Source organism: Ictalurus punctatus, chromosome 4, assembly GCF_001660625.3.
Source record: "Ictalurus punctatus breed USDA103 chromosome 4, Coco_2.0, whole genome shotgun sequence".
NCBI lineage: Eukaryota > Metazoa > Chordata > Actinopteri > Siluriformes > Ictaluridae > Ictalurus > Ictalurus punctatus.
In genome coordinates, this window is record NC_071284.1 from 32,856,178 (window position 1) to 32,873,546 (window position 17,369).

Below are 17,369 nucleotides of genomic sequence, written 5' to 3' on the forward strand. Positions count from 1 at the left end.
GTTTATGAGGACGTGAAGGATGTGAAAATCCAAATCCAAACAAATGTTCCGGCCTGAAAGGCACGTTTCCAAACGGCAATGCCTTATACTATTATTTTTGGTCAGTCTATATAATTTACCGCATTATTTCCACTAGTAGGAAATGAAAAATATTGACTACTGCCCCTTTAACAGTAGACCTTCATCAGACCTTTTTGGTATAACATAAATAATAACGTGAACTAACTTGTTTTGCAGAATTTCCCACAATATCGGGGTGTGGTTTATCAAGCTGTACATGAACGGATTTATTCGTTCACACAAGAAATCTAGTGTTCGTGAAAATCGTTCAGAAAACCTTCGTATCCTACACTCCCTTATCCCTTATTTATTATCCCTTAAATCCCTTATTTATTTCAGTTACATACCAATGTAAAGTACAGTCGCTTCGTAATGACTTAAAAGAAAGCAATTCCAAATCAAATCAATAAATAAAGACAAATACGACGAGCTTTTCAGACTAGCTATTGACCCTATAAAGGAGGAGGAGTTATGTGTGTGTGTGTGTGTGTGTGTGTGTGTGTGTGTGTGGGGGGTAGCCGACACTCTGCAATGGCTGAGCTGCATTATTGGAAGATTTAGCACACGTTCACCGTTTAATCATCATTTTGCCATTTTCAGCTGTGAGCTTTGCCTTTTATAGCTTTGGGACGTGGCTAAACGTACGTAAGTCAGCTGTGCCGTGAACGTGCTTGGAGACCACCTGACACACACTTACCGCGTAAAACACTTAAACAGACTGGATCCGGTCTCTGTATTAACACACAATATTTAGAAACAGCTAAATGCGGCGGCTTCAATACTGATTTTGCGTATAACTGGTTTAATCGCACCACCAAACCAAGCGAAATATTTATTATCCAAAGTATTTCTCAGGTGTCCATGACGGTTCTTCACCGATCCTTCGTCCTCGACGCCCACTTTATGATTCTCTTTACGGCTGCGATCATGCTGTTGTTTCTGATGGCTTGTGTGAGCTTTTCTCTCAGACTCTCCTGTTTCCAGAGGCCCTGGCCCTTCCTCTCGGCCCGGAGCTCACACTTCAGCAGCCGTGCCTGGAGTCTCCAGTAGAGACGCGAGTGAGGGTCGAGGCCGTGGATAGGCGCCGTCCTGCCCAGACCCAAGAGCAGGATCTCCTCGTTTACACACGTGTTAAAGAGAAAACCCTGCAGGGAGAGGAGCACGATTATTCAAGCTAAAGATCATCACAGAGGCTTTTACTTCATGAAAACATCGCTGTTTTGTAATCAATGTGCGTCAACAATAAAATACCACGATCTCCAAAAGACGTAATCTAGATTACCGTAATGTCGTAATTATATTTTCTTAAATATCTTCAAACAGGTGTTACAATTTATAAGCTAATGTGCGACTTTCACCTAAATTTGGCAACTGCATAGTTTCAAAAAATATCTATTAAAAAAACGATAGCTATGCCCATGCAAACATACGAAATGCAACTAATACCTAAAGGAAAGCAACAAAACAAAAGACCAAAGAGAGTTCCAAAGAGATATTGCCAAAAACCTCCATCATCAGTGGAGTGCTCTGAACTGGCTTAATTCTCATAAATAAATAAATAAATAAATAAACAAATAAATAAAAATTTTGTGAAATTTGGTTGTTTTAATATTAATGATTTGAAAGGAAGCAATTCTAAAACATATCCATAATTGCAACAACAAAATTTTTTTTTAAATAAGACAAGCCATTCAATCAGAACAAAAGTAATGGCACCCTATGACGTAAGGAAGCATTGTAGCTGAAGTGATTAAAATAAAAACATGCCAAAATAAATAAATAAATAAATAAACCTGGTGGTTTCTTATCTCTTTATATCACTTGACGATCCAAAAGCTATGTAATCCGTCCGCTCTTAGCAAAACATTAGCGTGTTAATGGCGTTATTTTTATTTAAAAGGTCTGTCATGGGCCAAGTGTATCCGTTTACAAAAAAAAAACCCTACAGTATTGTTAATACATGTTGATATGAATAATTCTGTAGAAGATCTCTCGACAAGCAGAAAAGTACGCAATACATTGATGTGTGTGTTTATGAGCAGACTGTTTCAGGGTATGACGTGAGGCAGGGATGCGTGTTTACTCTCAGACGTACCCCGCTGAGTGACACCAGGCAGTGGAGGCTCTCGTCCTGGCGGCTGATCAGTCGTAGCCACACCGTCTCGTCTGTCCTCAGTGTCGCAGCGAGCCAGTCATGGCCCTCTGGGGTCAAATCCACCCCGGCCAAACACACGCTCAGCGGGGTCGCGACCTGACCTGCCGATGGGGGTAAGAGGACACCTGGCTGGTTATCTGGTGACACCTTTAATGCCTGTTTAAACAGGAGGGTACTTCAAAGTGGCTTTACGATGGGAAAAGTCAAGCGAGTTTAACGTTGTCCATCTTCAAAAGCTCTGTGTGGACACTGCTGAGGATAACGTCACACTGAGAATAAAATGTGGTCCTATAGAGAAAGTGTGCACATTGAGAAACAGTGCTGAGATGTGTGTATACGAATTGGGACAGTTGTTCTGTTATTTATATAAAGAAATTGACAAGATAGAATAAACACACAAGTCAGTGCAGAATAAAAGCCATAATCTCTTTATCTTCACTTCAGTTGCCAATAATATCCGATAGCTGCTTTACACAGCGCTAAGTGTAGTATATTTAATCATTTAAAGTGGCTGTCAGGAAACCTCCATCCTGTAATATAATGACCCAGAGAGTCTTTCTGCACTAATGGCTTTACTTGGATATTTCATTACGCACTAAATCTTGTAAATGTGCAAATGCTACCGATCAAACCCTTTAATGAGGTTCAGGAGGGACATGCTGATGACGCATTTACAATCCTTTTAGTTATATGTATTTAATGTTCATAGACAAAAAACTGCTGTGAAAATTTAATGAAATGAATCAGAGAGCTGAATCAAAGAGCTGAATCAAACAGCTGAATCAAAGACCCGATTCAAAGTCCCGATTCAAAGACCCGACTCAAAAAGCTGAATCAAAGGGCTGACTCAAAGAGCTGAATCAAAGCCCTGAACTGAAGAGCTGAATCGAAGGGCTGACTCAAGGAGCCGAATCAAAGAGCTTAATCGAACAGCTGACTCAAGGAGCTGAATCAAAGACCCGACTCAAAGAGCTGATTTAAGGAGCTGAATCAAAGAGCTGAATCAAAGAGCTGAATCACAGAACTGAATCAAAGACCTGAATCAAAGTGCTGAATCAAAGACCTGACTCAAAAAGCTAAATCAAAGAGCTGAATGAAAGACCAGATTCAAAAACCCGACTCAAAAAGCTGAATCAAAGCCCCGACTCAAAGACCTGAATCAAAGAGCTGACTGAAGTAGCTGAATCAAAGAGCAGACCCAAACAGCTGAATCAAATCCCGGACTCAATGAGCTGAATCAAAGAGTCAAATCAAAAAGCTGACTTGGCGAGCCGACTAATCAGAGCCAAGTCAAACACGTGTTAAAATAAACCCATTACTGTAATTTCAATGCCTATATCTTTTAAAAAAAAATAAATAAATAAAAAAACATACTCATATGTGCGAGTTGGCTCTCATCGTTCACTTGAAAGAGCCGAATCACAGAGCCGACTTGTTCAAACGACACTGGTATGAACAAAATAAGAGCAGAATGTATGCAATCTATAAATTAGCTGACCTTCTAACATGACAGGTTGTACCTTTTGCCCAATTACCACGTTTTTAATCTTCGTACTCTTTGTTTTTACGCTTTGTCCACATTATAAAGCCAAGATGCTTTTTACACTTTTACAGTTAAACGTCTCACAGCTATAAAGTGAAAAAGACTGCAGAGTTAATCTGATCTTACAGAAGAAGGTTAATAACATCAACTAGACATGATTTCCCGTATTTAGGATACTGAGATGATTCGAGAATTTTTACACGCTCCTAAACCAGACACCACTCTGCACAAAGCCTGTTAGATTCACGGGGATTAATTTTTGATCGCACCAGCTGTCCAGATGAACACGGCGCTCCTCCTGACAGCTGGGAAGTGAAATTTCTGACGCAGTGATGCAGCTTTAATTGGGTCTTTTGGGGGTGGGTTTAGCGACAGGGGTCTTGTTAGAGGGTGGGGCGAGAGGGGGTGTTTGTGTCCTTACGTTTCGTCAGCAAAGGAGACAATAAGGGGACATGTATCGGGATGTGTTCCACTTCTAGCCCTCTCTCCGTTACACTTCTGACTTTTCCTCTAATGCTGACGTTTTTCTCAATGAAGCGGGCCGGGATTTCAGACGGGGAGACGAATTTGGTCATCTGAGGAGCAAACAGGGGAAAACAGATCACGTGTATACATGGCCATTCATTTCTAGCATCATACACATCATAATAATTAGAGTGATTAAATGACTACAGACATTAACATTTAATTGTCTGACTACAATCATTAACATTCTAACCTGCTTAAATGGTCTTTAGGCCCATCATCTGTGCAAACACTTTCACCACATCTACAGGGTGTCTGAGAAGTCAGGAACCAATGAAGAATGTGTCGAGCGAAATTCGAAAAAACATATACAGTGGCTGAGAAAATGTGTAGCGGGTGAAGGTGAACATCTAGAGCACGTGTTGTATATAATAAAGAAATATTAGCATAGGTTTTACTCTCATTGGTTCCTGACTATTCGGACACAATGTATGATAACTACTTAAGTCATATCAGGAAATCTCAATCATTTACTTTACTGTGAGGTCATACTCGGCCATTCGCTTACATATTTCAAGTTGCTTAATAATGGTAATTTATAGTAATAGTACAGTGATATTAATGTAATCTTAATAATACTTTCAAAGCACAAACGGAACAAAATGAACATTTATTAATGCACAAATCAGAACAAACACAATTTTAAAGGTCAAAAAAAATATGTCACATCAGAATCATTATAAATGTAACAAACGAATGAGTTTTTAAGCACAAACTAATGAGAATATGTATTATTTTAGATATTCAACACAGATATTGCACATGTATATAAATACCGAGGACATTGCACATGTACACATACAAACAGAACTCAAGCATATGTACATACACGCAGATCTGTTTTATCGTTTCTATTATTTCGATTGTATAGGAAATTATTTTCTTTCTTTCTTTGATGTTACTCCTCTTATTTGTGCTGCTCAGTCTATTTGAATTTCCCCTACAGGAGATCAATAAAGGTACAGCTTCTCTTATAGATAGATCATTTATTTGTCCTCAAAATTTGTTTCCAACGTGGGTGTGTAGAAAATGTAAACACAACAACAGCATACATAACCATCAAAACAATCACAGAGATAGAGGGGAGAAGGAGGAAAAAAAGAAAAACATCAGGATCATACAACAAATGCCAGAGCATAAGATGGCATCACAATGGCTGATTATCTATGTGTTTAATGCTCGTATAGGCATAGGAAGAAAACTCCTACCATAGCTGGCCTTTCTGCACCTGCGGCCAGAAGGAAGGGGGTTATCTTATCTTATTCATTTGCAGCCGTTTTTTCGGGTTTTTAGGTGCAATTACAGCATTTGACCAGCAGGTGTCGCCAGAATACTGTACATCCAGCGTGTTTACAAGTTTTCCCCATCAACAGATAAAAACACTTCAGAATTGCAGTTGAGAGCTGAACACAATTTCACAGTTCATATTCCGGTATTCAGATAAATGAAATTCTTTGTAACATAAACGCTCATCCACTTGTTTTAGTCTTAAAGCGAGTATAATATTAGAATATATGAATTTTTACATTTACCAGCCTGATGCTCCGTGCTATTATAATCACACCGGCTACTGCAAGCCCTGTGCTGATGCTCTGTGGAACAAAAACATCAATATAATTTAATTGTTCCATTTCAGGAAAACAACAACAACAAAAACATCTCATTAAAAATAATAATAAAAAAAAAAAAAACTATGGCGTGACGACATACAACTAATCTACGTTCGTATACATGTTTCCCTGCTGAAGAAAAACAACAGAAATCATCACAGAAATTCTAACGGTTTCCACTACAAATATCATTACAAACCATTACCATTATTGGTCCTTAATGGTATCCACTAGACATAACATGCCACCAATATAACAACACATTTCCAGTAGAGACCCACAGGGTCAATTACAGTTTCCATTAAAACCAATAAAATTCCCATTGTAACCGTTAAAACCATTATACATTCTATGAGGGTTTCTATTGTTTGTTTGTTTGTTTCAGCAGGGTTTCTAATTAAACTTCATACCCGGATAATAGTAAGATTTTCATCCGCAAACTTTGATACCGTGGTTATAATATTCCGAGAAGGCTTCTGCTCTTTCTCTGTTCGGTCACCACACGAGTCCGGCATGTTGTTTACAAAATAAAAAAAAACCCGGAAATAACAGCAGGGGAGGCCCCGCCCCTTAGATACGGAAACCGAATTAGGCCAAAATAGGAAACGCGTTTTAGTTCCCCTTCAACGCAAGTCTATGGAGAGACTGATGAACTCGTTTGTCACTGGCTTTATATTTATACTAAACAGATTTTTAGAAAACACAGCAGCATATCGCAGGTGATGTAAATGTCTGTATACATGCACTTTTGATTATTTAATTGAGTCTAAATTGATGTGAGCAGCCCGTGAGATACAGGATATATGTACTATACAGAAATAATCATTAAACAAGATAACATGATTATGTGTTCTCTCTAATGATAGATTTAATATAACACTTATAATAACGATATATAATGTAATAGCTATATACACTATATGGTCAAAAGTATGTGGACTCATGAACATCACATCCATATGTGGTTCTTCACCAAACCGTTACTACGTCGTCATATGCAAGAGCCATATCTCCCTGTAGTTCTCGCCTGGTTTCCTGTAGTTCCTGCCTAGGTCTCCCATCCAGCTATCCAGTAGCCGGATGGGAGACCTCCTGGGGAAAACTAAGGTTGCCGCTCGAAGTGATATTAGCGAGACAAGCCGTGGACACTCCCCCTGTGCGAGGCCTAATTCCCCAGTATAGGGACACTGTATAGTAAAAGCAGCACTTAAAACAAAGTGAGTCATTAAAAATCCCAGGACCCTTATTGTACCGCAGTGCCCTGACGAAATTGGCCCTTATCTGTTCATAATCTCCATCACTCTCTTCTCCTCTCCACTCCACTACTAGCTGGTGTGTGGTGGGGGTTATTGCACACTATGGTTGCAGTCCTATCATGCAGATGGATGCTACACGTTAATGGCGGTTGAGGATACATGTAAAGAGCTATATAAATGTTGTCAGAAGCACACAATTGTATAGAATGTCTTTGTTTGATGTAGAGTTACCATTTCCCTTCACTGGACTTACGAGACCCAAACATCATTCCAGCATCACAATGCCCTTGTGCACAAAGTGAGCTCCATGAAGACATGGTGTGTTAAGATTGGGGTGGAAGAACTTAAGTGGTCTGCACAGAGCCCTGACCTCGACCCCAGTGAACACCTTCGGGATGAACAGAAACTAGAGCCTCCTCGACATCCGGACATCAATACCCGTCCTCAAAACCGCTCCCGTAGCCGAACGAACACAAATCCCCTCAGCCACGCCCCAAAATCTAGTGATATGCCGTCCCAGAAGAGTGGTTCTTATTATAACAGCAAATCTGGAATGGAATGGACAGATATATACACGCACACGCGCACACACACAGGTATATTTTGGCCATACAGTGTAGTTAAAATAATAATAATAAAAAAAAATGGTATAATGGTCTAATTATGAAAATATACCAGGGTAAAAAAAAACAAGGTTTTAAATTGTTTTTAATTACACAACAAATACACATCAGAATTTTTAAATATTTAGACACTTTGGGAATGCAGCTGGAGAGGGGAAAAGAAAAAAAAAAAAAAAAAAAAAAAAACAAAACACACACACACACGCGCACGCACGCACGCACGCCCTCAGAACTGTGTTCATGTTAAAATATTTTACAGTTTTCATCAGTCACATTGTAACTGTGGTTCTCCTGCAAAAACAATTCCAGCTCACTTTGAGCAAAAAATTAAATTAAATTAAAAAAAATAATAAAAAAGTATAATGAAAATCCAAATAAAGAAAAAACAAACAATCTAGTGTCAATCCAGTGTCAAGTTGATTATTTAATGTTACACCATTACACGGTGTCGATTCTTCAAAAAGTGCTGGTGACTCCGTTTCAACGAACAAACGAACAACATCACAGAGACATCTCTTTCAGCCGAACACAGGCATGTCGAATTCGGTCAGATGCTTTCAAATGACCTTTAACATTGGGATAAGAAACAGCTGGAAGAAAACAGGAATGAGATAAAAGCCTGCATCAGGCTCAGTACTTCACGCTCGGGTCATATCCGAATTCTCGTGGCCCTGCGCCATCACGTTAAACAGCTAACAGTTAACCAGCTGATTCGGAGAACAGGAAACGACTTTTAAATTCAGCTTCATCGGAAAAAGTTAGCATCTTCAGTAGAGTTTTCTTTTATTAAAAAGGGAGTTCTGATAAAAACTAAAAAAAATAAATAAAAAGCAGGGATGTTTCTTTTCCCGTCTTCCTCCTGGACAGGGTACGATTATAGTACGTGATCACTCTAACTGTAAAATAAAATACAATCATTTTCTTTTAATCATATGTAATCGTATGAATCATTGATAATTAATTGCAATGAATTAACACTTTATTCAAAAAAAAAAAATAATAATAATAATAATATTATAACCATTATATTATAATAATTACATAAACAAATCTGGATGTAGGATGGGGGTCAAATAATTATTTTCCATCCGAACGAATCGTAATATTAAAAATAAAACCGTGATTCCAAATCCAGATGTGAGGAAGTGATCACAATCCTGTTATTAAACAAGACCAAATCAATTTCTCTTCATCGCAGTGTTGTGATGCTGGTGTACAGGAAATACCGCCTCGTTATCAGCTTTTTTTCATCTTCTTCACCCCCCCCACCTCCCCCGCCCCGCCCCGCCCCCCATTTAGGGCAAGATCGATTAAACAACAAAATGAAACACAATTGAGATTATAGTATCTATGATAGATATGTGAGGGTGAACATTTTTTCAGATGTTCTCTACCGATTAAACACAGTATTCGGGATTGCAACTGGATCTCTCATTTTAAAGGCGAGGAAAAGCAACAAAAAAAACAAAAAACAAACAAACACACAAGGCACGACGACCTGCAGTGGATTGCGAAATGAAGGAGGAGATTTAAGGGAGCGCACTTTGTCCCTTGTTAACCCCGTGGTTTATTTTATGTGGAGTAACAGAGCAAGAGGCCACAGTGGAGATCCGAGTACAGAAAATTGCACCGATTTAATCCACAGGGTTCGTTTTTTTTTTTCCCTCTCTCTTCAGTTCGAAAGCAGCTCGACCAAAAGTCTGAAAATCCGCCAACGAGTGTCGAGCAGGAGAGAAAAATATCCTCGCTCGGAGGACTTCATTTAAAACAAACCAAAAAATAATAATAATAATAATAATAATTCTAACATTAACAAGAGATAAATTCAGCAGGAGCCAATCAGAGTTGTGCGAATGAATATGAGCTCTAACTGCGCTCCTATTGGTCCGTTATTAGCGTGTGTTCGGAGTCCGTGTACGACTGCGTTACTTGCGTATCCGGCATTGCCAAGCTGACGGACTCTCTTCCTGTAAACGCTTCATTTTCTTGCCGAAGAAAATCCACCAGGCCAGTCCGATCAGCACGCACACGAACGACTCCACGTAGTAACCGTCCAGAGCCGTCACACACACGCCGCCTTCTTTCGCACACAGCTGAGGAGAGAAGAGAAGAGAAAGACGACCGAGTCAGACAATGTCCGTTTTAAAAAGCTGAGAAACTAAAGAAATATATTTGTTATCTTTTTTTTTTTAGTAATTTACATTTGTAAATATTTCATTTGAATATTTATGAAGTTACAATTCCCTGCTTTACCAAATTTCTAACAAACTGTTTTCTCTTTTACTTGTTTATTTTATGGTTTTTTTTTTTTTAGAATTATTTTCTAATATTTCAATTATTACTAATTATTTTATTTTGGGAATTTCTATTATTTTTTTTCTTCTATTTTCTGATTTGTTACTTATGATTTTTTTTTTTTTATTAGCCGTTTTATTTTCTTTATAACGTACGTCAAGGTGCTGCTGCTGATGATGATGATTATTATTATTATTATTATTATTATTATTATTATTATTATTATTATGAAGAAGAATAATTTTTCCCCTTTTTCTACAGGTATGGTTTTTGCATGCCACTTATAAGTGAGAAAACTGATTACAATTTATACCAATACGATGCAACACCACCAAAGACTGGACTAATTGAAAACTACACAATTTTCATTTATAAATAAATAAATACCGTGCCCTTTACGATCACTTTATGGATTAAAAACAAAAACAAGCCTGCCCTGATTCTCACTAACTGGACACACAGTCTGACGGAAGAATTCAAAAGGCCATCAGTGAATGAACATCATTATGATTAGGTGTTATACGAGGAGACGGACGACTGACCCCTGCCTCTTCAGCCGAGCCGCACGTCTGCCCCGCAGCCCCCTCGCACTGTTTCGACGTGAGCGGGTCGACCAGCCACAGGGCCAGCGTTGAGGGCCAGTTCGCCCCCAGGTTGGATACCGTGTTCAGCAGGGTCATGTACGTGCCTCCTATCAGCGGGTCGCTCACTTTAGCGTGGAACGCCATGCAGGCCACAAACATGCTGTACAGCGCCACCTAGAAGAGACACAGAATTAAATCGTACTCGAATCTGATTGGTCAGAAGGTGTTGATTCGTTTCCTATAACAGCAGTTTCTATAGTAACAGCGTACACCGGGACTGTAATATCTGACAGATGCTACGAGCAGACTGACCTGGTGTAGAGCGTAGCTGAGCAGCACCACAGCGTAGTAATACACAGGAAATCCGTCCTCTTGCTTCACACTAGGGGTCCACCACACCAGGAGCGCGTACTCCAGACCAATCAGCAACCTGCAGCGGGCACAGAAACACACACACATCGGAGCATTTACAAAACACGTCCAGCGAATACCACAGCGCTGTTCTGTTCTCGACTCTGATTGGTCAGAAGGTGTTGATTAGTTTTCCATAACAGCAGTTTCTATAGTAACAACGCGAGTCATCATGATCGTAGACAAGTGGCTAGATGGAGCAGTTACTATTTAACGTCCGCGGAAAGCGCCTTGAAACGCGCAGGGTTATTCGACATAGTGACGTAATTTCCACTGAAACAGGAAGTCAGCGCGGGACATATCGGATGGCTCCTCCGCCTTTCTAATCAGCCAATAGCGTTTAGCTTACCTCACAGCCCCGGGCTAAGTCGTACTTGACAGCGAGTACCATAGATTTTTAAAAATGTTAAAGATTTTTAAAAATAACTGTCTCCTGGACTGCAAACAACAGATTACACATACAGCTATAATTAAAAAATAAATAAATAAAATCACGCCATACATACCTGAAAGGAAAGGCTTTATAGAAGATGTCGAGCGGTCGAGGCCCGGCTGTGTATTTACTGATGATGAGCGGTAGCAGGATCTGCAGAGGAACCATGGGAACAGCCAGCAGAGCCAGCTCAGCTTTTGGCACTCCAGCTTCTACCAGCTTCAGCCCAGTCACTGCGTCTGCTGCTGAAAACCCCATCTGTGTGGGAGAGACAGAGAGAGAGAGAGATATTTACTACATCAAGATATTTACTAGAGGTCGCCCGATTAATCGGCACAGTGAACCGATCGCTGGAACTCTCGGTTATCGTTACAGATCCACACCGATAAGTTGTTCCCGGTTGCATCCGTTGCGGGAGCAGCTGAGAAGGTTACGCCGTCATTATACGGTACGAGAGCGGCCTCTAGAGGCGAAATAAAAACTGACAAATTTTGTGATATTTGGAGTGTTTTTTGATTCATTTTACACGTCTATTTTTATTTGTTACTTGGAGTGTTACTTTTCGGTTCCGTTTGGATGTATAGCATTTATTTACTTTAATATTTATTAACAATTAATACACGTTAATATTTATTTCATTAGATAAAAAAAAAAAAAGTACAGTACATTTTCACGGTACGGTCAGTACTGTTTACTTTTGTAATAAAGTTTAGCAAGCTTTTACTGTTATGTTTTCATTCAGTATAAATTTTAAAATCTATCGGTTATTGATTAATCGGTTATCGCCATCGGTAAAATCCACTATTGGTCGAGCTCTAATGTTTAGTGTGTTAGGGGTCATTGGTGATTCATGATCCTCACAAGTAATGACATTTTGGATTATTGCATTGTATATACATAATATTAAAATGTTAAAAAAAAAAAAAAAGGGGGGGATGCAAACTTTTGCACCCAACAGTGAACAGAAATATAAATAAATAAATAAATAAATAAATAAAAACCGCAGTTCCTGTTCCTGGCATCCTGTTAGAAGCTTTCTTATCTTCTTAAGGTTCTGAGCCATCGACTCACCAGATTATCAACCGAATGAATAACCTGCAACGTCAGCGATGATCTTCCATTCTTTGGACGTAAGAGAGATATTACCTGTTTAACACACTGCGTTTTTTTTTTTTTAAATAAAAAAATGATAAGTGACTACCTTTGATGTGAGCAGCAGGCAGCAGAAAGTGAAGACCGCAGGCAGCTTGATGATGGAGAACAGGAGCTTGTACGTCTCCATTACCCCCTGCGTCTCCTCTTTCCGTCTCCGCCTGGAGCGCTGCTGTCTGCTGTTCTCCGACTTCAGAAGGGCCACCAGGGTGGTGGACACAATAAATACGATCCCCCAGAAAAACAGGAAGTCTGGTACACACAGGCACAAAATGGGCAAAAAAATTGGTTTAAGACATGAAATCTTCTGTAAACAGAGAAACCGATACAGCGACTGAGCTCTGGAGCTACAAAGAACAATGCTATGAGACGTTTAGGTAACGTGCAGGGCTAACGATGAACTATAGTGTGTGTGTGTGTGTTGTGTATATGCGCCTCCTTCACCAAGAGCCACTGAGGCCACGCCTCCTTCACCAAGAGCCACCGAGGCCACACCTCCCACGGTTCTTCATAATGAAATTCCAAGACTTTCAAGGGCTTTTCAAGCACTATTTTATTTTCAAGGACTATACAAGGTAGTTGTATAGATAGTAGATGTCCATCCATCCATTTTCTGTACAGGACAGGGTGTGAACCCATTGCAGGGCACAATCACACACACATTCACACACCCATTCATAAACTACAGACAATTTGGAGACGCCAATCAGCCTACAACGCATGTCTTTGGATCTTTTGGCTTAATAGAAATGAAGCGCTGATTTGAATACAATAATTTCAGCTTCCTGGCTTTTATTCATCAAAACTAATCCTCCTCTCTCTCGCACACTCTACAGCAGTGCACCATACGCAGACCATTATTAAATGGTAAAGCGACCATCACATTAAAAACAGTCTCTCTACCTGAAAAAGCAAAGACATCTTAACGTTTTTGAATAAACACTTTTAAATAAATGAATTTAGTTCAATCTTGGAAAAATTTTTTAAAAACCATCACTATTATGTCTCCATACCCGACAGTGTGACGATGCCCTGATCCTGTGGCTCAAACCTCAGGTACTTGTTGCAGAAATCGGCCGACTCCAGAGCCAGAAACAGCACGTTCCCCAGGAAGTACCCGGCCGTCTGGCCTACGGAGTTACAAGTGGAAGCGTATCCCACGTTCTCCTTGGACAGCATGGTGAGGGCCCAGCCGTCGACCGCGATGTCCTGCGTGGCCGCTAGAAAAGCCAGCATGAAGAAGACGGTGGTGAGGGTGAGCACGTCTGGGCCTCCCGGTCCGTCCGTGTGCAGGAGAGAATTCACAGTGAACGACAGTCCCAGCATGAAGAACCCGAGCAGGTACTGAGTGGGAACGAGCCACGACTTCCTGCGTCCAAAGCGCTTCACGTAGACCGAGTCCACCAGCGGAGCCCAGAGCAGCTTCAGACTGAAAGGCCAGAAGACGAAGCTGAAGTAGGCCTGGTCTTTATAGCTAACATTTTTACTTTGCATGATGAGAGGAATGCTTCCAGCCAGTCCTAAAGGAATCCCCTGGAGGATGTAGAGAAAGAGGAGCAGACACACGCTACCCAGCTCTCCTTGGATTCCACCACGCGCGATAGGACATCCATCCTCGCTGTCCGAGTCCTGAACGAGCGCCTCTTCCTCGTCCACCATCTCCTGGTCAGCCGTGTGCGAAGTAATTACCGCAGACTTCCTCTGTCGCCCATTCATATGGGTTATGGACTCAGGAAGCTCCATTTCTGCTCACTGGGCATCAAAGCAGCTGTTTCAGAGATGGACCTGGAAGCAGAGTCGTTGTGTAAAGTGCATGAGAAAGCACATATAGGAGCAAGTGTGAGGGAAATCATTACTTTGTAATAGCTCTGTTCAAGTTCATCAGTCATGCCGCTTGTGGTCATGTCATGGAGGTTAGCACGGAACTTTCTACCCTCTTACATGGACACAAACATGTTACTGTCTTCAGGAATGTCTGCATATTCAATTTTTTTTCCATTCAATTCTATTTGTATAGCGCTTTTTACAATAGACACCGTCTCAAAAGCAGCTTTACAGAAATATCAACACAGTATATAGATATTAAAGGTGCAAATTTATCCCAACTGAGCGGCGACGGTGGTGAGGAAAAACTCCCTAAGATGTTAAGCGGAAGAAACCTTGAGAGGAACCAGACTCAGAAGGGAACCCGTCCTCATCTGGGTAACACCGGATAGTGTGAAAAAGTTCATTATGGATTTATATGAAGTCTGTTTGGACGGTTGGCATATCTGCGAAGACTGTGAAACCATCAAACTGGCTCAAATCTCCCAGAACTCCCTTTCCGAGTCTCGCAGATGTCCAGCGATCCTTATCTTAAAACTTATATAGGGCATGAGAGAGACGAGTGCTTCGGAGCGCTCTCATCTTCTATCCTGCATTCATCCTTCTGTAATAAACCTTTTTCACCTGAGAGGATGAGTCTACCGGTGTGTCTAAATTTCTACCACACAGGACAATCACTAAACAGATACTTTACTAATAACAGATCAAACCAAAAGCACTAATAAAAAAAATTTTTTACATTTTAAAATCCACCCTGAACGACCTCCATATTAATGTTTATAATTAACATGCAATCCTCAGTACCGTCCAGTGTTTCCTTTTTCGCAATGAAACTCTGAGTGGACTTTAAAGTTCTTTAATTAACACGTCGCTTTCATTAATGAGCGAACTACAAGACGACAGACGATAAGGACTAAAGCGCTGCTGCATCACTTGAATCGGTCACGGTCATCATCTTGTAGTTGGCCGATCGATCCTGTAGAGACCTAGGGTCATACAGCTGCATTGCATTCTGGGACAGAATTTAAGTGCACCGTCTCCACTACGTCTACATTTCTTCTTATTAAACACCATTGTAACTGTGCTAGCAATCACAAAGTCCCCCCCCCCTATGACGTCATGCATGGGAAACAACGACTAACTTGTCGTGGGAATAAAGGAAACACAACACCAACCAACATATTAGCACTAGAACCTCTAAACACACCAGAGTTATTTCACTATCTTACAGTTATGTTTTATATATTTGAAGGGTTTATAAGCCATTGTTTGATACCCTATGTGATCTAGTGAATAGTAAGTAATGAGTCATTGAGGGTTTAAGTCCCAGTTCTGTAACGGATGCGCGGTTACCTTTCATAATAACATACCACGTGTCATTAAAAACTGCAACAAATAAACCAATTAATATACGATGTATATCCAGGGAAACTGGATTTAAACCGACAATATCTTGGGTATAAAAAATAATACAAAATTATATTAATAGTCAGAGACAAGGAAAATACCCAGTTTGTGTTCAGTCTTTCCGAACGCGGAAGTGGTTCTGGTCCGTGTGCATCACTCAAATAGTTCCGCCAGTTTCGGCTGACGTGTCTCAACGCCAGCGTTTCTGCGTTCCGCGCTGATTCGTGGAGCTTCACGGATCTTTTGTTTCGATTCAGTGGTGAATCAAATTGGGCAGGTCACGTGATTTTAGCAAACGAGGCTTCGTTTCGAAACTCTTCGAAACTCGGATGGTTGAGAAAAAAAAAAAATGAATGCAATAATAAACACATTTGTACTATTTTTCATAAACAAAATAAAATAGTACCTAGAGGGAATTTTTTTTTGGAACTCTTATTATTGATAATATTAATTGGAGGAATGCTTGGTTAACCCCCTTTAAATATAGTATTCATAATAAAACTAAAGAAATTATATACATTAAAAAAATGTATACCGTCCACAGTGTTAAATCGTTCATTTCAAGATACTCTGATATTGATGATTTATTCTCTCTTCTTCTTTTTTTTTTTTCTTTTTTTTTTGTAAAAGTGAGAACGAGTTGGTGACGTATTTGTTTTCTGAAGGTAAAATTGTCCATCGTTTTTGGAGAGAATTGGCAGAATTTGTGTTTAATTTAGTAAAGATGAAATACTATTTGACATTAAAGGATATCATTGTGTATTATGAAAACAATGTTAACAGAGGTGTTGGATTGCACGGTTCATTTATTTATACTATTGGCAGAATTTTATACACATAAAACAAAAGTATGTTCATTCATCCCCAATCTTTGGGGTTTTTATAGTGGAATTTCATTGTTTTACATCTTCTCTGAAATTGTTCTCTCTTTTTTTTTTTAAAGTCATTAACATGTTTAAAATATTATAATATAATTGTTGGATCCCTTGTTAGCAATTAATGCCGCACTCTGTTTTGTACTATTGTATGCTATGCGATGTTTGTTGCTCTGTTTTCAATATAAATAAATAAATAAAATAAATAAATAAAATAAAATAAATACTAATAAAAAATTTTAAATAAATAAACTCCGATGGTTGCCACTAGGGGGTGTTGATCTCAAAGTAAATCCATGAAGCAGCGTCGACTATGGGTTTAACTGATTTCTGGTCAGTTTTATTATGCATGTTAATAAAACTGAAATGAATCAGCATGATCAGTGCTCACGTCACCCCTTCATTTTGCTAGTGTTTTATAGGCAGGTTTAATGAGGTGTGTGTGTGTAATTTAAAAAGCTAGAGTGATAGTAATCGTATGTAAACGGTCTGATTAGCAAAGTCCCTAACTAAAACACAGAATACAAGCACTAATATTGAATGGAATTTAATGATTTGTAAATTATATTAAACCTTTACTGCATGGTGTTGCCATATGGCAACAATTCATTTATCT

The 17,369-nt window shown here is 39.6% G+C and overlaps 2 protein-coding genes across 5 annotated transcripts; both read right to left on the reverse strand.

The window, feature by feature from the left end:
* Positions 1-842: 842 nt before the first annotated feature.
* c18h3orf33 (c18h3orf33 homolog (H. sapiens)) lies at positions 843-7,697 on the reverse strand. 4 transcript variants are annotated; one of them, XM_017466637.3, is made up of 5 exons: positions 6,343-7,697; positions 5,816-5,875; positions 4,180-4,333; positions 2,156-2,316; positions 843-1,205 (listed from the first exon to the last, which is right to left on the reverse strand). In XM_017466637.3, exons 1-5 carry the CDS (start codon positions 6,406-6,408, stop codon positions 933-935), a joined length of 714 nt encoding a protein of 237 aa, XP_017322126.2. In that variant the 5' UTR covers positions 6,409-7,697; the 3' UTR covers positions 843-932. The 4 variants fall into 4 exon arrangements, with proteins under 4 accessions (XP_017322126.2, XP_017322125.2, XP_017322123.2 ...); XM_017466636.3 differs by having other exon boundaries at positions 5,810-5,875; XM_017466634.3 differs by having other exon boundaries at positions 5,810-5,875; positions 6,304-7,697.
* A 143-nt stretch (positions 7,698-7,840) lies between these two features.
* Positions 7,841-16,092, reverse strand: slc33a1 (solute carrier family 33 member 1). The gene is made up of 7 exons (XM_017466421.3): positions 15,980-16,092; positions 13,661-14,432; positions 12,697-12,899; positions 11,569-11,753; positions 10,964-11,081; positions 10,610-10,825; positions 7,841-9,865 (listed from the first exon to the last, which is right to left on the reverse strand). The coding sequence occupies exons 2-7, from the start codon at positions 14,388-14,390 to the stop codon at positions 9,698-9,700; spliced, it is 1,620 nt and encodes a 539-aa protein (XP_017321910.1). The 5' UTR covers positions 14,391-14,432; positions 15,980-16,092; the 3' UTR covers positions 7,841-9,697.
* Between the last annotated feature and the right edge of the window lie 1,277 nt (positions 16,093-17,369).